The sequence below is a fragment of the Drosophila navojoa genome, chromosome X (genome assembly GCF_054131105.1).
Source record: "Drosophila navojoa isolate 15081-1374.11 chromosome X, UAZ_NAV_1.0, whole genome shotgun sequence".
Lineage (NCBI taxonomy): Eukaryota > Metazoa > Arthropoda > Insecta > Diptera > Drosophilidae > Drosophila > Drosophila navojoa.
Window position 1 is genome coordinate 13,384,642 of NC_142895.1, and position 24,411 is coordinate 13,409,052.

The following is a 24,411-nucleotide window of genomic DNA, read 5'->3' on the forward strand; positions in this document are numbered from 1 at the left end:
CAGATCGGCTCACAATGCACTCTTCTTCTTTCTCTCTGTCTCTCTTCTGCACTCAGTGAACAACATTTCAATCACAGACGCCAGCTGTTTTAGCATGCAAGCTCACCCACACACACATACAGCACTCTTGCTTGCTGGCTCGCACACCACCACATTTGCATGCTAGAGAGCACACATACACAGTTCTATGGCGACAACCTGTATGAGTGTAACTGTTATTACTCTTTATGTATGCACGGCTTTGCACTCTGCAAGGGCGTAGTCGAAAGGGGATACAGGTTTTGTCACATTCTACAAAATTATAAGACATTTATTATTTTATTTATAGGAAAGAGTAGTTTTTAGAAAGATAATGAACGTAAGTCAATATCGCAATCAGAGTTCCATCTCGGCCTACGAACGATACGCTATCTGCTATCTGTTGTTGTGATTCTGTATGCTTAGCACACTCTCACTATAAGCAAGAGTAGTTAGAGCTGTTTCACACTTCATCTAGCTAGCTCTCTCTCTCTCTCTCTCTCTCTTTCTCTCTGTTTTTCTCTGTGCCGCTCTTTGTTAGTGTCATTCACGTTTTTCGTTGTAAATAACTGCACAGACTTTCATTGCAGTGGCAACATACACACGGCACATTTGGTGTTTCTGTCTGTTCATAATTTGTTGACGACTTGTTGAGTGCGTGATTACGAAATAAGATTCGTTTGCATTGCAATTCATTAGTGGATTGCAATGTCTATCGGAAACGTTTGCCTTTTTATGGCACTGATGCTGGGCCAACAGGTGCTACCCAGCGCCAGTTGGCAGGCGCGCTTTGAGCCTGCGCTGCTTCAACTGGAAATGGAGCGCAGCCACACAGTGCATCTAACACTGTCCGACATAACTGATGATCTGCAGCTGATGACAGATCGCTATAGCTTCCGGCTGCAAAGTACACACGCTCAGTTGGCCAGTGTGCCTGCTGTGAATTCAAGCATCTCCATGGAGGACGTGCAGCACAATCAATGGAATGGCAGTATACGCATCGATGCATACTTTCTCGGCGAGGCCCGTATCCAGGTGCGGCTCTATGATGCAACCAAAAACACCAGTTCGGCGCCCCAAAATGCCGGCAACAATGATAGCACAGTGCTGGTGCAGGTGGTGCGACCGGAGCGGATCATCGATCACGTTTTCGTTGGCTCCATCATTCTGCTCATGTCGTTGGTCTACATTAACTTTGGTGCTGCACTCAATGTGGACGTCCTGCAGGGGTTGATCACGCGCCCAGTTGGACCTTGCATTGGTTTCATCACCCAGGTCCTGGGTATGCCCCTTCTCAGCTATGCCCTGGGCGTCTTCATTTTTCCCGACTCACCGGCCATGCAGCTGGGCCTGTTCTTTACGGGCATCGCCCCGAGCGGCGGTGCATCGAACACTTGGTCGGCAGTGCTTAGCGCGAATATCAATCTCTCTGTGCTAATGACCACTGTTAGTAATGTGGCAGCCTTTGCCACAATGCCGCTCTGGGTCTTTACGCTGGGTCAGCTCATCTTCGAGCGCGCTGGCATGGTGCTTCCGTACGGAAAGATTGCCAGTTACTGTGCAGCTCTGATTGTGCCGTTGTTAATTGGGCTGGCCATCCAGCGTTGGCTGCCGCGCGTGACCCAGGTGCTGGTGCGTCTGCTGAAGCCCATATCTGCATGTCTAATACTCTTCATTGTGATATTTGCCATCATCACGAACTACTATCTGTTCCAGCTGTTCTCCTGGCAGGTAAGTGGCCTAACTGATCTATGTATATAAATGGAATCACAACCAATTCTCCTCGTCTACAGATCGCCGTGGCTGGCTTGGCGTTACCCGGACTTGGCTACACGGTCGCTTGGCTGGCTGCCAAGCTGTTGAATCAAAGTGCTTCGGATTCATTGACTATTGCTATCGAGACAGGCATCCAGAACACGGGCATCGCGATATTCTTTTTGCGCACCACCTTGGAACAGCCGCAGGCTGATCTGACCACAGTGGTGCCGGTGTCAGTGGCCATTATGACGCCGCTTCCGTTGCTGGGCATTTATTTATATCAACGATTCTCACGCCGGAAGATTGGGGAAACTACAGCCGCCGAGCATCAGCGCATCGTTTAGTATAAGGTCCGCTTTGCTTCCAGATTTATATGTATATGTTTTTGCATGAATGTGCAATATTTTACAAAATAGTTGTAGTTTATATATGCATATATTCATATATGTATATACATATATTTGATAAATTATATTCTTATTGAACAGAATTTGAAATCTGCAAATTTTAGGCGCCCGATTTTATCGACAGCTTGAGTTTACTCGATAGCTGAGTGCAACATCGATAATAATGAACAAGATCACTTTTATATTGAATTTATATATTTTTACTTCAACGTTGTTTAACATAAATTACATTTCTTATTTGTAATAATTTGAACAGCGAATCTCAGTGTTAAAGGCATATGTATATCAAGTGTTGCAAGGCGCAACTGACAGTGTTGTATCTCGATATTAAGGCTCAAGCTAAGAATGTCAACGATTTCGATAACGTTTGTAAGCCTTCGAGCGATAGTCAATTTAATCGTGTACTTATTTGAATTCTTAGAAAGTCGGTTCCTGCTGTTGCTCAGCACCTTCGTTGGCCAGCGCTTGGAATATCTTAAGCACACCGTATATGGTGTGTGGACTTAGCTGCAACTTGTTGAACTCGACCATAATGCGCAGATAATTAATCGGTCCGTTGCTCAGGTCAATGCTAGACAGCATATTCGGCATCAAGTTGAAGTAATTGATGACACAAAAGACACGCTGTAGATCCTGGGCACAGATGCTGGCCACGTAGCTGGGATCGAGACGCTTCTGTGTCAGAAATTCACGCAATGGTATACAAAATTCACGTGCCGCCTGCTCCAGACTTAGCTTTGAAATCTCTTGCATCATTTGAATCAGTTCCACAGAGATTAGCGAATGCTCATCATTGGGACTTTTGCCCAAATAGGCTTCGATTAGCTTCACCTGCCACACATCGTTGTTGTTGGCCATCTGCTTGGTGACGTGCTGTGGGCAATAGAAAGGATGCCTTAACTGAAGATCAATAATTAATCACATCAGACTTACATCGTAGAGCGTTAGGTAAACGGGCAGCAGATGCATTCGATCCTTGACCACAGCATTGTAGAACAAAAGCATCAATTGATGCCGTTTGCTTTGCTCAGCATAGCTGAGATTCGTGCCCTTCGTGTCCAGGAAACGACTGAGAAAGGGCTTGACCAGCCTCTCGCTGGCAAACTGTTGTAAATCATTTACATCCACCTGCCAGCAGATGCTCTGCTCCATGGTCAGAGTCTGCGCTAGCATGCTCTTCAAACGATCCGGATCCTCCAGATGCGACAGACGTCCAGTTCGTTTCTTAATGTCGATCGGAGCGCTCAGCTCCAATGCCTTTTCCAGCTGATGCCAATTGCGCGAGCGCTCAAAGCAGATGGGCCAATAGTTCTCATCATCGACCACGACCTGCTGCAGTGTGCTCAGCTCGGGCAGTATGCAAGGAGCAATGGGCAGGCGGCGCAGCTCCGTGGAGCCCACCTCCAGCACCGAAATGTTGCACAGGCAGAGCTGATGTGTGTCGATGTCACGTGGCAGAAAGAGACGCGGCTCCACGGACAACACGTACAGATGACGCAGCGCCTGCAGATGATAGCTGAAAGCACACACAATTTGAATATACAAATATATATATATATATATATCTAACCAATTTATAGACCACTCACCGATTGTCGTTGCTGTGAATGGGAAACTTGGGAAAGAAGGCGCAGACCAGAGAGGCTATGGACTCTGGTGTCTTGGCTATGGTGAAGCGGCCAGCGCCCAAAAACAGCAGGCCCAGCGACATGTGTATGGCCATGTGGGAGCCATACGTGATGTGCGGATATTGGGGACCCACACGTGATCTCAAATAGCGGATTATGCGCAAGATTTCACAATTGCCGGAGCCGGCAAAGACCAGCGAAATTGATATGAGCAGCACCATCAAACAGCTCTCGATGGTGGTGCGGCCGGCACACTCGCCCATCGGAGTGCCCGGAAAGCTGAGGAATTCCTTGATAACGGTGCGCAAAGTGGTAAAGGCCACCGGATGTTCAGTGCCCGCATACTTGAGGCCAATGCAGAAGGCGGCGCCAGCCAAGATATTGCAATAGGCTTGCCTGCAGAGAGAAAAAGTATATGAACTACCTATGACAAACCAGGATTTGTGGTGCGGATGAGCTTACGTAATGGCCTCGTAGTCCACATCGCTGTCCTCGGGCGGCTCGTCTTCGCGCGTGGGCAGACGCAGATGTGCGCGTAGGGTTTGCGGAAATTGGGCCTGGAACCAATCGTTGTCCGGCCTCACCTGCTGCCAGAGGATCAGGCCACGGGCAATGGTGCGCAATAGAAGGAAATCAGGTCGCACCATATCCAGCAGATAGCGTGAATCGGGTGGCTGCATCCATTCGGCAATCGCTGTGTTGCCCGAATCGAAGAACATCAGACCGAGTGCTAAGGTGGCGCCCGGTGCGGTGACATCGATGTTGACGCAGTCGCCTTCGCGCACCTGGAATGAGGCCAGGCGATACTTCTCCTTCTGGGAGCCGCCAATGGGTCTCTTAATCCCACCAACCATATAATAATGCAGTGTATCCGGCAGCTGCAGATCTCGTAATCCAGCCGGCGATTCCCCCTGACCCAGGGTAACTAGGCCGAGTGCCAGTCCAGCAGTCATGGCATACGATTCACGCTCCACACTGTTCTCCATCTCCGGGCCAGGCGGACGTCCGATCTCCTGCAGCAGCACCTCGGCTATGTGTCGCTTAGCCGATCCCTGATACAGCAGGCCAATGCCCATCAGGGCAGCCACTTGGGTGCTCTGCGGTATGTCCAGCTCCATAGCTGTCGCTGGCAGCAGCGCCTCCAGATGGACGCTCAGCAATTTGGTTGTCTTCGTATCCATGCTGCCGCGATGTGCAGCCGATATGCCTAGCAGCAATCCGACGCTGGTCATCTCATCGCATTTGACCAAATACTTGTAGACGCTCATGAAGGAGAGCGACTTGAGGTGTCCATTGAGGCCGAGTGCCATCAGGAATCCCGCATGCTCCAAAGCATTGTTCGCCTGTGCCTTTGGCTTGTTGTAGACAATCCATGTGGAGTCGATATCCAGCGCTTGTGGCGAGATCTTCAGCCCGGTGGCGACGCCATTGTGAAACGATGGCCACATATGCATATTCGCCGGAAACTCAATCTGCTGCATCTCAATGGTGGTGCCCTTCACGGGCTCCCGGCCCACCAGGCACAGCTTGGGCATGGGCATATTGTCGCTGGGCCGCGGCATCAGGGTGCGCAGGGTGAACATGCCACGGCCCAGGGGCAGGGTCATGGTGCGTGCACACAAAGCGAACAATTGTTTCTCCTGCTCCTCGATGAACTCGTGATCACTGGTGCCCGGCGATTGTTGCACCTCAATCGCAACGGGATCGGCGCTGTTGAGCAGCCGTCGCACCTCCTCGACGCGCATGTCGTCGGGAAAGCGCAAGCGCAACAGTTTCGTATCCATATTATCCATGCCATCGTGACGCAGCTGCTCGGACTCTGGCTCCGGCATCGGCCACTCACCGCTGCTCGGCGCAATGCGTGGCGATAGCGAATCCTCCTTGTAGACACGCCCGCAATGCGGCTGGCCCAGCGTCGTCTCGAGAAACGGCAACTGCGCATGGGCAGCCAGCTCCGGACGCAGTATCAGCTCATAGGTGGCCGTGCTGCTGCCCATGGGCGGCATGACACGGGCCTGCTCCAGCGCCTCGGCAATCACCAAATGCACCGCAGCGGGCAGACGTTCAATATCGCGCCTGGTCATCTGCATGCACAGCAAGAGCTCCAGCACCTGGTGGCAGCGCGGCACATCCGCCGAGATGCTACGCTTGGGGCGCTTGCCAAAGTTCGCCTGGACCGCGCCGAAGATCTCGAGCAGCTGCCACCAGTGCTTGAGCTTGCTCTGGCCATGCATCACCAGCGAGACGAGCTGCACGATATTCCGGCTGCGCTCGTTGATGCACTCCATGTAGCTGAGCGGCGGCACCTCCTGCCGGTTGAGCAGCACATGCTCCAGCTGCACATAGACACTGGGCGCTGGCATGCGCAACAGCTCCTGGTAGAGCATCAGGGCGCCATGATCATTGCTCATCATGGTCAGCTTGGTTGTCTTGTGCGTCAGCTCCGGAAAGTCGAGGTGATAGTGCATTATATAGCTGTCCAGTTGCATATCGATTGCCAGCTGATGCAGGAACTGCAATGGCGCAAATCTTTAGACCGACACACACACACGCACATAATCCACAAGAGAGAAATCCATGTACTCACCGATGCCAGGTAGATGAGGGCACTCTGAAAGACCGAGTCCAGTTTGAGATCCTCGTAGAGCATGTGCATGCCATAGAATATGGCAGGCAGCATGCGAAACAGTGGAGCCGTCACGTCCACACTGTACGCGTGCGCCGGATCCGAGGGGCAGGGGGACAATGCAGTCTGCAGCAGCATGAACTCCCAATCATCGTCGGTGTAGGACTCGCAGTCGTTGTACTTGCGTCGCTTCTTTGGCTCATCCTGGGCAGCGCCCGCGAACGTGTGCAGTGGAGGCGTGGCACAGCGCGACTCATAGGACTCATCCACATCGGCCGTCTCGTCCGCTGACATCGCTGTTGCCGTCGACGCCGTCACGGTGCCCATGCAGCCCATCAGGCCGAGCAGGGTGCTGCGAAACAGTTGCCACTCCTGCTCGATGCTGTAGTCCTGGGAGCCGGGCGGATTGCGTGCACTGTACCAGCGTATGATGAAGTGCAGAAACTGTGCGGGACTCAGCACCTGGCGCAATGCCGCCACACAGCGTGTGATGAGGCGTGTATCGTTGAGCAGCGGCAGAGCAATGCGCAGCATCCGCCCGGTGGCATAGACCAAGGTCAAGCGATTGCCGGCGGGATCACGCAGTCCTTTGCACACGTTATGCGCCTGTCGTTGTGTATAGGACATGGGCTGCGGTTGTATGGGCGAGAGCATGTGCAGCTCCAGCTCCTCATCGAAGGCGCTCAGATCGGCGGCCGCCTTGGTGGGCAATAGACTGCTGCGACGCACCTCCACAAAGGAGCTGTTGGCAACCTTGAGCTGTGCCGACGCTGTCGGCCCTTGCACCGGCGTCTGCGGAGTGGGCGTTGTTGCCGGCGATGGCGTGGCAATGTAAGTAGTCTGAGGCGCTGTGGCCAGCTGGGGCGTTATATGCACCTTGGATATGAGCACAGTGCCCGTGTAGAGTATGAGATTGCCACCAGGATCGAGTACGGCTATCATATGCATGCGCTGCAAGCCCACTGCATCCTTGGCCGGCAGCGTCGAGGCCAATGTGGATAGCTGCAATTCGCTGGTGTCGTAACCATTGATCAGCACCATTTGCAGGCGGCAGCTGCGGGCGAGCAAATAGCACAGATACGTCTGGCCCACCAGATCCGTGTGGATGAAGGCACGCGTGGCCATCTCACAGAACTCGCGTTGCCTGCAAAGGAATGCATTAGCGAGTTGTGGTTGAGCTGCTTGAGGAGTTATTTGTGAACTTACGTGCCATAGGTATTCTCTGTCCAGATGTGCTCCAAACACATCTCCGGCTCAATGGGCTTGGCCGGCTTCACGTGTGTTATCTTGCGCATATCCTTAACGGACACCGACTGCTGGCTAATGCTGTTCTGCAGCTGGCTGAGCGGTGCGCCCAGCGAGGCTCGACTGAATGGCAAATGAATTGGCATAAATGTCATATAAGTATCAAATAGAATCAGCTACTCACTTGGATTGACCCAGGACGCCGCTAAACGATTGCGACTGACTGAGGCCGTATTTCGAGAAATTAAGAGTCGGCGTTGCTGGATTGTTGCGTCCCAGGAACGAGGTGGTGTTCAGCTTTGAATTGGCTGCTATAGGAATACAGAAAAATAAAGCCAAGTTTTCAGCTAGAGATTGAGATTGAGAGTGTGTGTAGAGAGGATCACCTACCACCCGTCAGTTTGGTGGAGCTGAAGCTGTGCAAGGTGCTGGTGCCCGGTGTGGTTCGATTGCCCTGCAATGTCTGGCTGAGCAGCTCCTGCTGTTGCTGGCTCACAAGGTTCACCTCCTCGGCGGTCACCTTGCGCAGCCGGGCAACAAAATGCTTGAAGAACTTTGCATCGTATAGCAGCACCAGATCGGACTCCTCGGCCGTGAAGACAATGCTGTATTCGGGTTCGGTCATGTAGCCCGTTGAGTTGGTCGCCGTCTTGTGCACCACTGGGCAGGCTTCGTGCAGGGGATGCGACATGGAGAAGAGACGTGGCATTGGTATGGACAGATGGGAGACGAGCGCATTGCTCGAGTCCTTTTCCAGCAGCAGGCCGTGTGTCGTTTGCCATAGATGCGAGACGGGAAAGTCGAGATTGGCCAGAAAGTCATCACCATCATTGCAGTAGACGCGCAAAGCATCCTGATCCATCACACAAATGGCTGTCAGCTTGTCCTCTGGCTCGACGGCGGCGCGCAGCTGAGCCAAGCGACCGCGCACGAAGCTACGATTCAGGAAGCAGGCGAACTTCACTGGTGTGTCGCAGGTGAAGCACATGCGCTGCTGCACACCATCGTCATCATCGTTCAGGCCCTGCGTCCATATGACCGTATTCTTGTTCACATACAGCTCCTCCTCGTTGTTAACAATGTAGTCGCACATGGGATCCTCGCGACGGAGCTTGATGGGCTCCAGCAGCTGCTTTGGCAGTGATGTCAATTGTGTGGCCGCCGCCGCATTGGGTCCGCACTTCTTCGTTTGCTCAATTAGTTGCTGACGACGCTGTGCGCGCTCATAGCTGGCCTCGTAGTCATCATAGATTTCGCGAATGCACCAGAACTCTTGCGGCTCTTCAGCGGCGGCTGAGATATTAACATTTTGTAATCGCTGCAGTAGCAAATGCTCAGCAGGCAAATATTTTGGCAATGGCGGTTCGGTGGGTCCTGGATGATCCTCTGCCGCCTGTCGACCGCGAGGAATGAACTCCTGGGGCGGCTCTGCGACGGCAATCATCTCATTGCATGCATCCAGATTTGCGGGTTTCTTTCTTGGACAAACAGTCGCACACTTCACACGGAATTACTATTGAATCGAAAATATTTCACATACAATAAGGAAATTCAACCAAAATGCCGGCTCAGATGTCGTCGCGCCGGCAAATTTGTATTAACAATATTATCGCTATCGAAACTGCATGTGACATCAATAATGATATCGATAAGCTAGAGCCCATGGATATTGTAATAAACATTAATTCTCGGTTGAGAACGATATAGTAACTCAACGTAAAAACGTCACTTTTCAATTAGTTTTTCCATCATTAGCTTTTCCATCTCAGCGAATTTTAAATTGTAATGCTTGACATATTAATTGAATTCAATATTTAATATATCAAAAATAAAAGAGACATACAAAATGCATGCAAATAAAAGGATAACAAAATTAACGGCCAAAATAAAAACAATTAAAATCGAATCACACTATCGATTGTGCACAGCTGTTTTATGCAAATCGCGATAAGTTTTCGACAAGTAATCGTGTGGTGATATCGAGGTACACGATTTATTGAAATCATGCCGCGAGTGTCCATCTTCAGCTCTAAATGGAAAATACTGAATAGGAATATGCAATTAAGTAAACCTTCAACGGTGGAAATGGAGTTCTCGTAAATAATCAATCAGCATTGGAGCTCTGCACAGATTCATTTGAATTGTGTTAATATTCAGTTGCAATATTTGACATGACCACGATATTGAAGATGTAAGATGTCATTGTCTATCGAAATATCGATATAATAGCAGCAATTTCATTAATAAATGTATGTTGATGTTGTCTATGGATGGCACTGGTTGTATCCAACAGAAACATGGCGGACAAGCGAAAATACAAGCGATCCGTAAATAAATAACAATAACAACACGAATCATATGTAAACATTGTTATTTTAATATATATTCTTATTCTTATCTGTCATTAGAAAGAGGAAATCGCCCGTGAATTTGATCTGCCTGAACGTAAGTCTAAGATCGCAACAATCCTTAAACAAGATGACCAGGCCTACTGCATATGTCGTACATCGGATTGCTCTAGGTTTATGATGTAAGTAACTAATAATTCCTGTCAAACAATTTCGACTGACATTTTCAATCTGTTTGTAGTGGCTGCGATGGGTGTGAGGAATGGTATCACGGCGACTGCATTGGAATCACTGAAAAGGAAGCAAAGCATATTAAGCAATATTACTGTCAACGGTGCAAGAAAGAGAATCCTGACCTGCAGACAATATTTCGATTGGTTGCCACAGAACGCGCGGCGGCCACTGCGGCTGCATCCACTTCTGGTAGCGGTCAGAATTGTGGCGCCTCAAATCCGTCTGGTATTGGTACTGGTAGTGCGGCAAGTACCAGCGGAAATGCAGCTGCAGGTACTTCGAGTGGTGGTCGCAAAAACAATAGTGCGGCTAAGGAAACCAAGGCTGTCCGAAGGTGTGGCACATGCGAAGGTTGCCGGCGACCCAATTGCAATCAGTGCGATGCCTGTCGCACACGGGTTGGCCACAAGCCGCGCTGCATTTACCGTAACTGTGCGATACAGTCGGCGCAGCTAGCTAATCCAGCTCCAACAACGACCGGACGGAAGCGTGAGAAGGCCAATGCCGTACAGCAGCAGCAGCGGAAAAACAAAGTTGTCCGCTCCGACAGTCCAGAGATCTTTGTGCATCCAGAGCTGGAGGGAGTGCGTCAGTGTCATGGACCCGGTTGCCGTTGTCAGGCTCGACCACAAAGTAAATACTGCAGCGACAAGTGCGGCTTCAATCTCGCCACGAATCGTATATTCCAGGTTTTGCCGCAACGACTACAGGAGTGGAATCTAACGCCATGCCATGCGGCTGAAGAGAATCAGGAGCAGCTCGAGGTGATACGACAGAAACAATCAATGGTGCGTTTCGCTCTAGCCGAGCTGGAGAAGCGAGTCGAGGAGCTCAACATGGTGGTGGACCGGGCCAAGCGCAGTTCCATAGACACGCTACGGCCGCAGGACAATGGCGACGTCGAGGATGAGCAGAGTATGTACTGCATCACATGCGGCCACGAGATACATTCCCGAACTGCCATCAAGCACATGGAAAAGTGCTTCAACAAATATGAATCGCAGGCCAGTTTTGGTAGTATCTTCCAGACCCGAATGGAGGGCAACAATATGTTCTGTGACTTTTACAATCCGGCAAGTAAAACGTATTGCAAGCGATTGCGCGTTCTATGCCCGGAGCACAGTAAGGATCCCAAGGTCAATGATACGGACGTGTGCGGTGCGCCGCTCGTTAGCAATGTGTTCAATCCCACGGGTGAATTCTGTCGTGCGCCCAAAAAGAATTGCTTCAAACACTATGCCTGGGAGAAGATACGCAGGGCCGAAATTGATTTGGAGCGCGTTCGTCAATGGCTAAAAATGGATGACCTAATGGAGCAGGAACGTCTATTGCGCCAACAGCTCAGCTCGCGGGCCAATTTGCTGGGCCTCATGCTGCACTCCACCTACAATCACGAGGTCATGGACGAGCTGGTGCGCAAGCAGCAGGAGCACTTTATTGAGCTCGAGAAACAGAAGCGGCGACACGGCGTGCACTACCAAGTGCAACACCCACAACAGCATTTCCAGCTGCTGCAGCAGCATAAGCTACAACAGATGCAGCAACAGCCGATGACGGCGCAGCAAGCTCAGCAAAAACACCATAAGCTGATACAAATGCAGCAGCAACAACAAAAGCTGCTACAAATTCAGCAACAACAGCAACAGCTGCAACTGTATATGCAGCAGCAAGCGCAGCAGCAAGCGCAGCAGAAAGCGCAGCAGAAAACGCAGTGACAAGAACACAAGGATATGCAATCCAAAAGGAAAAGCAACGGCAAAAGTAGATGCAAAAGCAAAACCTAAAGGAATACAACAAATTCAGCATCAGCTGATTGATATACATACATTATTCTATATACATAACTTTATACATACACGCCTATATATAGTGCAAGCTAAGTTAATTTTTTATACATATAAACATGCAAGCATATTGTCTCAATTGTTAGTAGACAGACATATGCCATTAAACAAACACAGAAATCTACACCGACATGCACTCGATCACCATGGATATTGAGTATAGCTAATATATATATATATATATATATATACATATATATAAATATAAATGTATATGTAAATGTGTGTACTTGATATTAATAATAAGTCTTGTGTGAAACGTTACCAGCAGCAACCCGATCAAGAAATTTCGACGCCGGCTGTTTTCATCACACATATATCGCCCTCTCCCTTTATCTTTCGCTCGCGCTCTCTCTTACCTTTACCAGGTAGAGGTTGCCAAGAGTTTCTCCCCCTACTGTTGTTATTGAAAACTAAGCATAAAAATATTTATTGATAGCAACATGTCTGCAGGTATCAATAAGCAAGCTGAAATCGTTAACATCATTCACAATTTCTCGTTCTAATCTATGTGCTCTCCTAGGAAATTAACGAAAATGACAAAATAAAGCAAATTTCTAAAATACTCTTAATACATTTATAAAAAAAAAAACTATAAATAACAAGTAAGAGAACTCTAGTCGAGAGTGCTCGACTAGATACTACCCTGAACCAAACTAATAGAAAAGCACATTAAGTATGGTTCAAATTTCAATTTCGATGTATTTAAAAATATAAATTAAATAGAAAACTCATTTAATTAAATAAATAAAAATTTTGAAACAATTAAAAAAGATAATTCCGACACGCTCCGGGGGCTTGAGCCCGAGACCTTGTGATCAAGCGCCGCGCTTTCTACCTTGACGCCACCCTTCTGTTCTGATTTTAAATGTCAAAACTGAAATAGATTCACTGCTACAGCGCCATCTACCAAATCTAAGTCAAACTAACTGCTGATGTGACTTTAAGAATGTGCAAGACAACCAAACTAATAAAAATGTTAAAATTTCAATTTCGATTTTTGAAAAAATATAAGAGAAATTTAATCACAAATATATAAAAGTTTTGAAGCAATTAAAAGAAAACTACAATACGCCCAGCAGGATATGAACCGGGGACCTCGCGATCGAGCGCCGCGCCCTCTACCATGACGCCACTCCTCTGTTGTTATTTGCAATGTCAAAACTGAAATAAATTCACTGATGCAACGCCATCTAGCAGAACTAAACGAAACTAACTGCTGATGTGATTCTAAGAATGTGCTAGAAGATGTTTGAATGTATGTGTGCACACGTATTGGAAAACTGCTGTTGCTGCAGCACGTGCGTTTGTTAATTGGCCAAACATTTTGTTATTTTTTAACGTCGATTGACTAAACCGAATTTAATGAAACACTCAGCATATGATCTACATATTCTATTGAATATTTGGCATTTAAAAAAAAACATGTCAAATCATTCACAATTAGCTATACTAGAATCTGACCTTCACTGGGGATTCTGGTGAATTTGGAGCCGGTATCCAAAATATAACAAAAACCGAAATTGTATAAAATGCATTGGAATATACTTTTAAAATTTGGAGACTATAGCTCTAAAAATGTAGGAGTTATAAATTTATAACCTATTGCGCTTGGGTTGCGCTGCAGTGTTGGCAATATTATGAGAACTTATTTGTTGAATAATTTAATTTCTAGACGTACGATCGTAATGAAACTTACAGAACGTAATCATGATGTTTAAATGTATGTGTATACCGAAGCACAAGTCTCTAGTATTTGATATACGACTTTTACAAAGATGAGGGTGAGGGGGTGGATTTAGGGGTGGGGGGTAAATTTTAACAAAAACCGAAATTGTCTAAAATACATCTTAATATACGTTTTAAATTTGGAGAATCTAGCTTGAAAGATGTAGCAGATATAATTATTTAAGTGGTCTTTGATAAGGTTTTTTATCGATAAAAAACTATCGGAATGAGTTATCGTTTTTTAGTGAAAAACTCGATATGCGCGCTGTTTTTACGGACATTTTAAAAAAAAGTTGAAGTCTCTAGCTCTTATATCTTCTGAAATCGACGCGTTCAAACATACGGACGGACGGACGGACGGACGGACGGACGGACGGACGGACGGACAGACAGACGGACAGGGCTAAATCGACTCAGCTCGTCGCCCTGATCAAGAATATATATACTTTGTGGGGTCTGCCACGCCTCCTTCTGCCTGTTACATACATTTTAACAAAACCATTATACCCTGATTTCCCATTTTCAATGGGTTCAGGGTATAAAAATAATTAAAATGAATTATCTGTTGTTATTATGCCAAGTGTGAATATGCTCGGCATGTGAATGATAGCCATGATAGAAAGAACGGTACTATAACCATAACCACGAAACGGTTAATAGTCACAAGTGCAGAAAAGGACTACGTATGTAAGTGTGTGTGTGTGTTTGTGTGTGTATGCATGCATATATTGTTGGCTCGCATATCAAAGTAAACGTTGACAGAATCAAACCGGAGACAGTGCGAAAACTTAGTAGTCCGGGCATTAGTTGTGTTGACCTTTAGAAATGTCGTACACATTTAGCATCCATATTTTGTATACCTTCCACACAACTCGACAATTAAAAACACACAATTTTGTATTATAATTTTGATCCAATTTATAAAAAATCACAACGCGAGTTAACCGAGACGCTATTATCCCTATATATATATATATATATTTATATATACATACATATACATTTACGGTTTGCATAGTTAATACATATATGTATATGTAAATATATATATATATATATATATATATATATATATATGTGCATGTGTATACATTTGTGCTCCAGTGCAACACTCAAATTGATAGGCGTGATTCCGACAAGTTCAGCGGATCCGCAAGTGGAAAACGTTCAAATTATAAAGTCGCCGCAGCAGTTAAAACAAAACACATTACATTTGATTTGGTTCAAGAAGCGCAGCAACATTTTATTTGAATTGATGGCGGTTACCGAATAACAGTACACTGATTAGCGGACAACTGGAACTGATCATTCATTCAATAAATCAACCAATCAATCAAACAAACTAACATCGATCCACCCACTCATCGATGAGCCACTGCAATTTTTGTGCCATCACTTACGTTTTCTCATATTAATATCACAACACATCTAGAGGTGGGTGCGTGCATTTCTCGATCTACTGCATCTAACGTCTTTTCAAATATTCCATTCATGCATATTCCTTTCACAGTTGCATTTGGATTCAACATTCGTTCTAATACACAATTCTAATTATTCGTGATTTCATTTAAACATATCGACATATACATATAAACACTCTTTCGCTTGTGTGTGTGTGTGTGTATATATATATACATATATCGTGCACAAATTGTAAGTTGATGTTGTCAGCACCGCAATAGCCGCTCATAGTTCGATTGCCAACGAGTCGCCACAGCTTGGCTCTTCCAAGTGGAACACTTAGGGGCCTCCAGCTCCGGGCTTAGCTCCCATCCATCCATCAATCCATCCATCCATCGGCAGGTAAGTGACATGCATGGCGCCAACTCCAGTAGTACCTGGGCCAAAACCAATACATATTCTATTTCTCTAGCTCTACACTGCACTTTCTATTTCTCTTTTAGAATAGAATCCCTATTAATATTTCTTTTACTAAATACACTCCCATTAAGAATTTGATTTGAATTGAAATTGATTTTATGGTAGATCCCTTTACGAAGCCATATCACATTCTATTGATAGATCTTATCTCATATTGATTGATTTCAAATAATTAATTGATCATTGCATATATTTGATTGAATAAGAATAAGATTGAATAGATATTATATGATTGAATGTATAAATTATGATGAAATTGTAATTATGTTCAAATTACGTTAGGATTGATAATTGAATGTTGACTCACTGCTAGCGGTAATAATTTGTGAATCTATTTCTATTTGAATTTCTATAACGGTTCTCGCTGAATGTCAGATTCGTTCCCAATTGAAAGTGATATTTGATTTGGATCAGTGTAGTCTTGAAGTACACACATTTAAGTAGATGGGGATTGGGGCTCTCGTATATATTTATTGTTAAACAAATTCATTTTGCTCCATATTCGATTGCATGCACGATTCGATGGCATTTGAGGCGTTGTTTGATTGTTTTTTGTGGGGCTGGCATTTGCTGGCAATTGCAACAACAATGACAACGACAACGACAACGACACCAACAATAACAATAACAATAACATATGACGTTGCCCTGGGCACTTGAGGGTCCTGGTTCCATTTGTCCATTTGTTGGCATTGCTAGGCCAAATTGTTTGCCCTGTTGTTGTTGTTGTTGCTGTTGTGTTGCTGTTGTCGCCCACTTTCGCTTTTCGATCGATCTAACAATAATTTCGTTTCAATCAAAATTGCCCTATGATGCTGTTCTTGCTGTTGTTGTAATTGTTGTTGCATTTTCAAACACATATATATACTTGGGCCTGCATATGAAGGCGACGATAGACTCTTACAATGCGATTCACACGCGACAGCAACAGCAACAGCAACAGCAGCAACAACTTAACACCATGCACTCAAGCACTCAACCACTCAGGCACTCAAGCACCCACTTGCACCCACAGCCGCCATAGAAAGTGCTGAAGTGCTTGCCACAAACTGGCGCCCGCACAGGACGAAGCCAACCGGCGGCACGTCGCACAAAAAGTTGGCGGATCCGTTGATAATATTGCGATTCCAGAGCTGGAGGTGGATAAGCGAAAATACCGCCGTCGGCATCGAAAACTAGCGGAGCAGCAAGAACACCTACAACAACAACTACGACTGGCACAACAAATACAAATACAACACCAACAACAGCTGCAGCCCGATCAACCGCAGCCCCAGCAACCACTGCAGCCACAGCCATCAGTGCCACCACAGCAGGTGGTTACAGATAAGCAGCGGGAGGCGTATCACTATCAAGCTCAACACATGCGGATACGGAAGAACGAATCACTGCCCAGGCCTGCGTACAAGGAAAGAGAGCGGCATAAGGACCGGAACAGGGAAAAGGATAAGGAGAAGGATAAGCAGAGAGATAAGCAAAGAGATAAGGAGAGGGACAGGCAAATGGCCGAGCGGCTAGCGAATGCTCAGGAGCGACGCATACATGAGCTTGATAAGAATGTGGAGCGATTTTTTGAAGTGCGCAAGGTAGGCAAAAATTTGTTATCGCTAATCGTCTATCGTCTATCGCTTATCGCTGATCACTGATCGATCTTTGTACGCTGTACATGCGCAGCGTCTGGGCAAGGGCGCCTACGGCATTGTGTGGAAGGCCACGGACAAGCGACAAAAGGACACCGTGGCACTCAAGAAGATCTACGACGCGTTCCGGGATGAAACCGATGCGCAGCGCACCTATCGCGAGGTCGTCTTCCTGCGCGCCTTTCGGCATCATCCGAACATCATTCGGATGCTGGACATCTTCAAGTAGGCGCCAGAGCTCTCTCATCATTTCTGCTGATGCTCTTTAAGTTTACTCTTTGCAGAGCTGCGAACAATCTGGACTTCTATTTGGTCTTCGAGTTCATGGACAGCGATCTGCACAATGTCATCAAAAAGGGCGATGTCCTCAAGGACATACACAAGCGCTTCGTCATGTATCAGCTGATCAATGCGATCAAGTATATGCACTCCGGCAACGTCATCCACAGGGATCTCAAGCCAAGCAACATTCTGATCGATAGCAAGTGCAGGTAGGTATATTTGTCATTGTCATTGTCATTGTCATTGTCATTGTCATTGTCATTGTCATTGTCATTGTCATTGTCATTGTCATTGTCATTGTCATTGTCATTGTCATTGTCATTGGCATTGTCATTGTCATTGCCATTGTCATTGCCATTGCCATTGTCATTGCCATTGCCATTGTCATTGTCATTGTCATTGTCATTGTCATTGTCATTGTCATTGTCATTGTCATTGTCATTGTCATTGTCATTGTCATTGTCATTGTCATTGTCATTGTCATTGTCATTGTCATTGTCATTGTCATTGTCATTGTCATTGTCATTGTCATTGTCATTGTCATTGTCATTGTCATTGTCATTGTCATTGTCATTGTCATTGTCATTGTCATTGTCATTGTCATTGTCATTGTCATTGTCATTGTCATTGTCATTGTCATTGTCATTGTCATTGTCATTGTCATTGTCATTGTCATTGTCATTGTCATTGTCGTTGTCATTGTCATTGTCATTGTCATTGTCATTGTCATTGTCATTGTCGTTGTCATTGTCATTGTCATTGTCATTGTCATTGTCATTGTCATTGTCATTGTCATTGTCATTGTCATTGTCATTGCATATATTCCCATAGGCTTAAGGTAGCCGACTTTGGTCTGGCGCGCACTCTGTGCACGAGGCGGCGAAGCAACGCGGATTTGGATTGTAAGGAGGAGCTGGATAACGAGGCGATGCTGACAGATTATGTGGCGACCCGTTGGTATCGAGCACCCGAAATTCTGGTGGCCAGTCGCAAGTAAGCGCCACGTAGAATAGTCGCAATTCTTTTAAATCTTACTTTGATTATTCTTGGCATTAGGTATACGAAGGGCATTGATATGTGGAGTCTGGGCTGCATACTGGGCGAGATGATACGCCAGAAGCCGCTCTTCCAGGGCACCAGCACCATCAATCAGATTGAGAAGATAGTGAGTGCGCTGCCGGAGGTGACGGATCGCGATATCGAATCCATCGGAGCCAGCTTCGGGTCGGTGCTGCTCAGCAAGAAGATCGTGCGGGACCGCCGTTACTCTCTGGACGAGATACTGCGCAATTGCTGTGACGATGCATTGTCCTTGGTAAAGTCACTGCTGGTGCTCGATCCGGAAGGGCGGCTGACCGCCAAGGAGGCCATCGCCCACTCGTATGTGCATCGCTTTCGCACCTCCTCGGCGAACATGGAGCTGCGTGCCGACATCCGGCCGCCGTTGGACGACGATACGCGCTACGGCGTCGATGAGTACCGTTCGACGCTCTACGAAATGATCGCGCCCGAACTGCGATCCAGTGAAAGCCACTCGAGCACTACACCAGTAATCTCAACGGCTAGCTCCGATCAGCCGTCGAGCCAGACGCCGAGCGATGCGCGATCTGAATCGAAATCCAGGTGAGTTCATCCCCCTCCCCCCCCATCTTGTTTCCTTGTGGTGTGGCTTGGGTGGTGCGAAGCATGGGCGGTGCGAGTGCTTGGAGTATGCTGATCTAGCTGCTCGCTCGATTGCTTCATTTTGCAGGTGTCGTCGCTTATAGCATAGACGTTCGTCGTCATCCACAGCGACGACGGCGTTCAGCACGGCAGCAACAACTAAGACAAAGCCAACAACAACAACAACGACTACAACAAACTGTAGGCAACAGCGTGCAGCTCTAGCTAAAAGTGGACTAGAGACATCCTCTGCCATATCCGCATCCACATCTGCGAGCACTTCCATTTCAGCTCCAGCATCGCATTCAACGAGCTTACAACAACAGCGACAACAACAACAACAACAACGACAACAACAGCGACATTATTCGCGCTCAGCTCAGCGTCAAGCGACCTATCCTTAGATCCATTCCCCATTAAGACTAGGCCTTTACTCTATCTGTTTTAATACTCGTTTACGATGGGGAAGGGGGTTAGATTGGTTCTATTTACGAGTCTATCCTTGCCTGTTAAGAGACCTGAACTTGATGGAAATGAGAATGTCGGGTATGCAAGTTTACAGAAAGAGGCGTGGCAGATTCTTTACAGTATTTAAATATATTCCTGATTAAACGACGACCTGAGTTGAAACAGCTACTATATCTGTCTGTCCGTGCATTCGTCTGTACGTCCGGCTGTCAATTTCTCGCCCTCTACACAGGGTTCAGGGTATCCCCTCGCCAAGCAGCCTCAACTAGAGTACTCTTATATCTAATATACTTTGTTTTCAAATCGTGAACGAGTATTATGCACAGTAGACTTTTTTTTTCGTATATTTAAGAGAATCTATTGTTGAACTAAATAAAATAAATATAGTGCTCGTGCTTCGCTATAAAACTGGAACCACTTGGCTAGACTCATCCTTGAGATGGAAGTAGATGTAATCAGGCCTAAGAATATAAATTTAGATTAGATTGAGATTAGATGATTGAGATTATCTATAGATGCGAATGCTATCAAGGTTGTCATATTGCTATATATAGACTAGGTAGGTGTTAGATAGGGTCAGGCAAACGGAATACTTTGAGTATTATATAGATAGTTTTAGGTATATTTGACGAGGCTTATAGAAATCTACTACTGGAGCCCAACTGCACCTGAAGCACACACCAAAGCCTACGTCTTACGTCTGTTACACTTTCCAAATCCACTTCACCTCTTCACTCTTCCCCCACTCGCTTCAGACCATCCGCAAGCAGTTCTCAGTCCACTGTGCAAACGGATCCGTCCGGACCGCCGATTTCCCCATTGACCAAGGCCTGGGTTGAGGAGCAACAGAAGCAGCAACACTTCCACACACAAACACAATTACAATCACACCAACACCAACACTCGCACCCGCACCATCATCAGCACCCGCACTCGCATCTGCTTCAGCAGCAGCAGCAGCAGCAGCAACATTTGACACACCAACAGCTGCAGAAATGGCAACGGCAACGGCAACGGCAGCTGCAACAGGAGCGGATACAGCAACACCAGCTTAGGGTACAGCAACAGCTACAGGAGCAGGAGCGACGGGATAAGCTGTACGAAGAGCAAATGATAAAAGTACGACACTTGCAGGAGCAGCAGCAGCGGATAGAGCACCGGTTGGCGCAGCAGGAGCTGCGGCGGATAGAACAGCTTCTAGAAAGGGAGCATCAGGAGAAATTGAAACAGAATCAGCAGCCACAGCAGGAGCAGCAGCAGCAGCAGCAGCAGCAGCAACAGCAAGAGCAGCAGCAGCAACAGCAGGAGCAGCAGCAGCAACAACAGCAACAGCAGCAGGAGCAGCAACAGCAAAAACAACAACAAAAGCAGCAAGAGCAGCAGCAGCATGGGAGCAAACGCTGTTCGAGTGAATCCAGGTATATACGTCGTCCAGGGGAATCAGCACACGTGGCATTGCGTCGAGAATTGGCAGCTGCAGAGACTGCGACAGCCACAGACTCAGCTTCAGCCACAGCCACAGCCACAGCCACAACCTCAGCCACATCCACAGTGGCTGCCACAGCTCCGCGCTGCATAGGTGGTGTGTGGCGGACGCCAGTGAAGAGCCATTCGGGCACAGTGGTGCCACCGCTGCATCTGTGGGAGGAGTCTCCGCCGGCGGCGTCAGAAGTCGAGGTGGTCGGCGAGGGGCTGTGCTCCACGGCTCATCTGAGGGCGAGAGTGAGGAAATTGCGCCGCGAATGCAAGGAGCGACGCATTGCCAAGGCCAAAGCCGAGGAGCAGCACCGGCGATCAATTCCACGTAATCAAGGCGCATCGCATCCGGCCGAGTCGGCTAACAAATATAAAGAGCACATAGCGCGCCCCCGCCAGGTGAGCCCATCAGGCTTGGCCAAGTCCAGAACAGCGGCTTTCAAGCAGCAGTTGAAGGAGTACGCTCAAACAAAAGCCGCGGAACGACACCATTCCAAGGCCCTGCGTTTCGATCCGGCTCACAGGCATGCGCCGGCTCCTCGACGCTCCTCGTCCAATAGTTCCGATTCATCGCGAACGATGCACGCGTGTTCGCCGATTTTGGGATTTGCTCCGTCCGATGCTGTGGCCAGCCAGAACCCCTCTGCGGAGGAGCAACAGCGCAGGGATCAGAAATCCGTGGAGCTGAGCACAGCCCTGGAGCGAATGCAGCTGGAGCATCGCGAGCTGCAGCAGAAAAAATGTAATAGCAACGATGCTGACGGCGGGAATCAGCGCACTCACCTCCCACCAAAGCATCAGATGCGTAAAATGGTCCGGGAGTCCACGGGCAATGCGGTTCGCTTTCAACGCCACCCGCGTCGGGCGAGCTACCTCAGTCCCGGCACCAGGCCCGATCGCTTCTTTACGCCAGACGGAACCATCCGGCCAGTGGACAAAGTGGTCTCGGTGGACGAGAAGACAGATCATGCGTTGCAGGCGTCGAACGCATCGGCGGCATTCATTTGCTATAAGACGCGTCTGCTCCGGCTGGAGGAGGAGATGGCCAAGTGCAAGCGCCAGCTGTTCCACTACGTCCAGGACAACCAACAGCTACTGAACAAGCAAGGATTGCGCCATCATATCGAACGCTTGCTGCACTCCCCAACGTCGGCGCAGAGCAACAAGTGCGAAAATACGCCGATACTGCCATCGTCGATCGTAAAGAGCACCGTTAAAACGCCACAGAGCGACTCCGGCGTTGAGGCGGATCACCCGAAACTCGATCGGGATAAACAGAAGCAGCTGCAGCTGCGCGAGTTTCTCGCCCGCGACGAGAGCGATGCCAATGCCTACGAGCTGCCCAATCTGTCCAATGTTTACAAGACGAGCAGCTGTCATGTCCCGCCACTGTTCGACTGCCATGGCACATCGACCTCCGGTCGTCCACCCTCCTCAATGTCCACGCACACCAAAGGCATCAGAGCATCCTCGCTGGTCCAGCACTCGCACAAGCTGGCACACGCTTACTCCAACTACTTTCCGGTAGGGAGTACCAAGGCTGGCTACGAGAATGTCTGGCACAAGAGGCACCATGCCCATGGACACAATGCCAAGCGGCATCATTCGCTGGCGCCCAAGTGCGATCGCCTGCGCATTCAGGAGGCCAATTTCGTTGATGGCTACAATGGATCGCATGCTACCCGTAAATAAGTTCCGGCTAAAATTTAAAAAACCCCCCAAAAAAAAACAACAACAAAACAAAAACCCTAAAAAAAAATCTAGCAAGGTTTGATGAAGAAGAAGACAGGAAAACAGCTAGAAGAAACGATACATAACGAAAGAAATCTTCCGTCTTAGGATGAAACGGAAAGAAAACCTTACTTAGGGTGGGGTAGATACATAAATAGGTCCTAGGTGCGGCGGAAAGAAGCAGGGCATTAGGCAACACATTTTACACACACACACACACAAGCACACACCTACATACACACTTGCACATGCACAAACATATATATATATATATATATATATATATATATATAATCATAGTGAATGTGCGTAGAGTTAGATTCGCTTGAGGTTTAAATTGGGTTATGATCAATGAACAAAATCGGGCGAGAGATAGGCATAGATGGCTATACAGCCAGGGAATCGGTTAGAGAAATCAATAGGAAATGCTGCATGAGAACTCATGACGTACAAATATATTTGGTCTAGTCAATGGCGCCATAGATCTTCAAATGCCAAGTACGATTCATGAATATTACATAGATGTGTGTATCTCGATATATATCGAAGTATTATTAATATGGCCCTAACAAATTCTACATATTCTTATCGATATACTAAGTTAATCGACAGATGATGGCTAAAGCTCGAGATTACCTATATATAATCGGCTGTACGCAGCATAGGATTATCTTTTTTCTCGGTAGCTTATTAACAATAGCCTATGATCGATAAATATCGATAGATTGTGAGTTGGTTTCGAGAGCCATAAAGAGATGATATATATATACATACAGATTCCAGTATCTGAAATCTTGATATTGACTATGCAGTTCATTTGTACATATTTCCGACTTAGCCATATCTCTTGTAATATCCTCCTTGGCAAATATCTATGATGTGATTAAATGGAAAATTAGATCAGAAGAATATCTCTAGAACCATAATATACCACTCGCTTTGCGCCATGTGAGTGTGTGTGATTATGATTTGATGTGTGATTGTATTTGGTTTGCATTCATACAAAAAATGGTGGCTCTTCTCATAGGGCTATAGAGCATTGCCCAGTCGATCATGCCCGGCCATGGGGAAGAACTTATTATTTACTTATTTATTTTTTTTAAATAATTTATTATAGTTTAAGATTTTTATGATTATTTTTATTTACGACTATCTATATCTTAGAAAGATATAAGAAAATTTTAGTTTAAGGCAAATTGAGCATTTAGTGGGGGGGAATTTTTTAGGCCATCCTCGTAAATGCGTATACTATATAAATTAGAAATATAAATGAAAATAGACGTAGCTAAAAATTCGGAATTATACTGCAATTTCTATATTTCGGGACGACATTTCGGACAAACAATATACACGGAACGCTATTTATTATAATGTTGAAATACTTCGAACAATTATATTCGAATAAATACTTAACTCAGATCCATATTGTGTAAAT

The 24,411-nt window shown here is 46.9% G+C and overlaps 4 protein-coding genes across 6 annotated transcripts; 3 read left to right on the plus strand and 1 right to left on the minus strand.

Moving 5' to 3' along the window:
- Nucleotides 1-324: 324 nt before the first annotated feature.
- Nucleotides 325-2,161, plus strand: LOC108656394 (ileal sodium/bile acid cotransporter). The gene is made up of 2 exons (XM_018108436.3): nucleotides 325-1,749; nucleotides 1,812-2,161. Exons 1-2 carry the CDS (start codon nucleotides 727-729, stop codon nucleotides 2,118-2,120), a joined length of 1,332 nt encoding a protein of 443 aa, XP_017963925.1. The 5' UTR covers nucleotides 325-726; the 3' UTR covers nucleotides 2,121-2,161.
- Nucleotides 2,162-2,356: 195 nt separating this feature from the next.
- On the minus strand, nucleotides 2,357-9,378 carry shtd (anaphase promoting complex subunit 1). The gene is made up of 8 exons (XM_018108413.3): nucleotides 8,073-9,378; nucleotides 7,867-7,990; nucleotides 7,644-7,805; nucleotides 6,399-7,581; nucleotides 4,274-6,324; nucleotides 3,773-4,207; nucleotides 3,117-3,699; nucleotides 2,357-3,056 (listed from the first exon to the last, which is right to left on the minus strand). Exons 1-8 carry the CDS (start codon nucleotides 9,124-9,126, stop codon nucleotides 2,601-2,603), a joined length of 6,048 nt encoding a protein of 2,015 aa, XP_017963902.1. The 5' UTR covers nucleotides 9,127-9,378; the 3' UTR covers nucleotides 2,357-2,600.
- Nucleotides 9,379-9,706: 328 nt separating this feature from the next.
- LOC108655731 (CXXC-type zinc finger protein 1) lies at nucleotides 9,707-12,287 on the plus strand. The gene is made up of 4 exons (XM_030388945.2): nucleotides 9,707-9,778; nucleotides 9,840-10,009; nucleotides 10,091-10,212; nucleotides 10,272-12,287. Exons 2-4 carry the CDS (start codon nucleotides 9,953-9,955, stop codon nucleotides 11,977-11,979), a joined length of 1,887 nt encoding a protein of 628 aa, XP_030244805.2. The 5' UTR covers nucleotides 9,707-9,778; nucleotides 9,840-9,952; the 3' UTR covers nucleotides 11,980-12,287.
- A 2,634-nt stretch (nucleotides 12,288-14,921) lies between these two features.
- Nucleotides 14,922-24,326, plus strand: Erk7 (Extracellularly regulated kinase 7). Of its 3 annotated transcripts, none has more exons than XM_089264035.1 (8): nucleotides 14,922-15,274; nucleotides 15,347-15,643; nucleotides 16,733-17,303; nucleotides 17,392-17,582; nucleotides 17,642-17,848; nucleotides 18,471-18,632; nucleotides 18,696-19,262; nucleotides 20,525-24,326. In XM_089264035.1, exons 3-8 carry the CDS (start codon nucleotides 17,082-17,084, stop codon nucleotides 22,935-22,937), a joined length of 3,762 nt encoding a protein of 1,253 aa, XP_089120161.1. In that variant the 5' UTR covers nucleotides 14,922-15,274; nucleotides 15,347-15,643; nucleotides 16,733-17,081; the 3' UTR covers nucleotides 22,938-24,326. The 3 variants fall into 3 exon arrangements, with proteins under 3 accessions (XP_089120161.1, XP_089120159.1, XP_089120160.1); XM_089264033.1 differs by having other exon boundaries at nucleotides 14,922-15,270; XM_089264034.1 differs by having other exon boundaries at nucleotides 14,922-15,270; nucleotides 15,347-15,639.
- Nucleotides 24,327-24,411: the final 85 nt, after the last annotated feature.

Coding starts and splice junctions, on each gene's coding strand:
- LOC108656394 (XM_018108436.3), top strand. CDS start 727: ATGTCTATCGGAAACGTTTGCCTTTTTATGGCACTGATGCTGGGCCAA. Junction 1,750..1,811: donor TCCAGCTGTTCTCCTGGCAG/GTAAGTGGCCTA, acceptor CCTCGTCTACAG/ATCGCCGTGGCTGGCTTGGC.
- shtd (XM_018108413.3), bottom strand. CDS start 9,126: ATGATTGCCGTCGCAGAGCCGCCCCAGGAGTTCATTCCTCGCGGTCGA. Junction 7,806..7,866: donor GGCGTCCTGGGTCAATCCAA/GTGAGTAGCTGA, acceptor TTTGCCATTCAG/TCGAGCCTCGCTGGGCGCAC. Junction 3,700..3,772: donor ATTCACAGCAACGACAATCG/GTGAGTGGTCTA, acceptor GTGTGCTTTCAG/CTATCATCTGCAGGCGCTGC.
- LOC108655731 (XM_030388945.2), top strand. CDS start 9,953: ATGGCACTGGTTGTATCCAACAGAAACATGGCGGACAAGCGAAAATAC. Junction 10,010..10,090: donor AGCGAAAATACAAGCGATCC/GTAAATAAATAA, acceptor ATCTGTCATTAG/AAAGAGGAAATCGCCCGTGA. Junction 10,213..10,271: donor GATTGCTCTAGGTTTATGAT/GTAAGTAACTAA, acceptor ATCTGTTTGTAG/TGGCTGCGATGGGTGTGAGG.
- Erk7 (XM_089264035.1), top strand. CDS start 17,082: ATGCGGATACGGAAGAACGAATCACTGCCCAGGCCTGCGTACAAGGAA. Junction 17,304..17,391: donor GATTTTTTGAAGTGCGCAAG/GTAGGCAAAAAT, acceptor GTACATGCGCAG/CGTCTGGGCAAGGGCGCCTA. Junction 17,849..18,470: donor CTGATCGATAGCAAGTGCAG/GTAGGTATATTT, acceptor ATATTCCCATAG/GCTTAAGGTAGCCGACTTTG.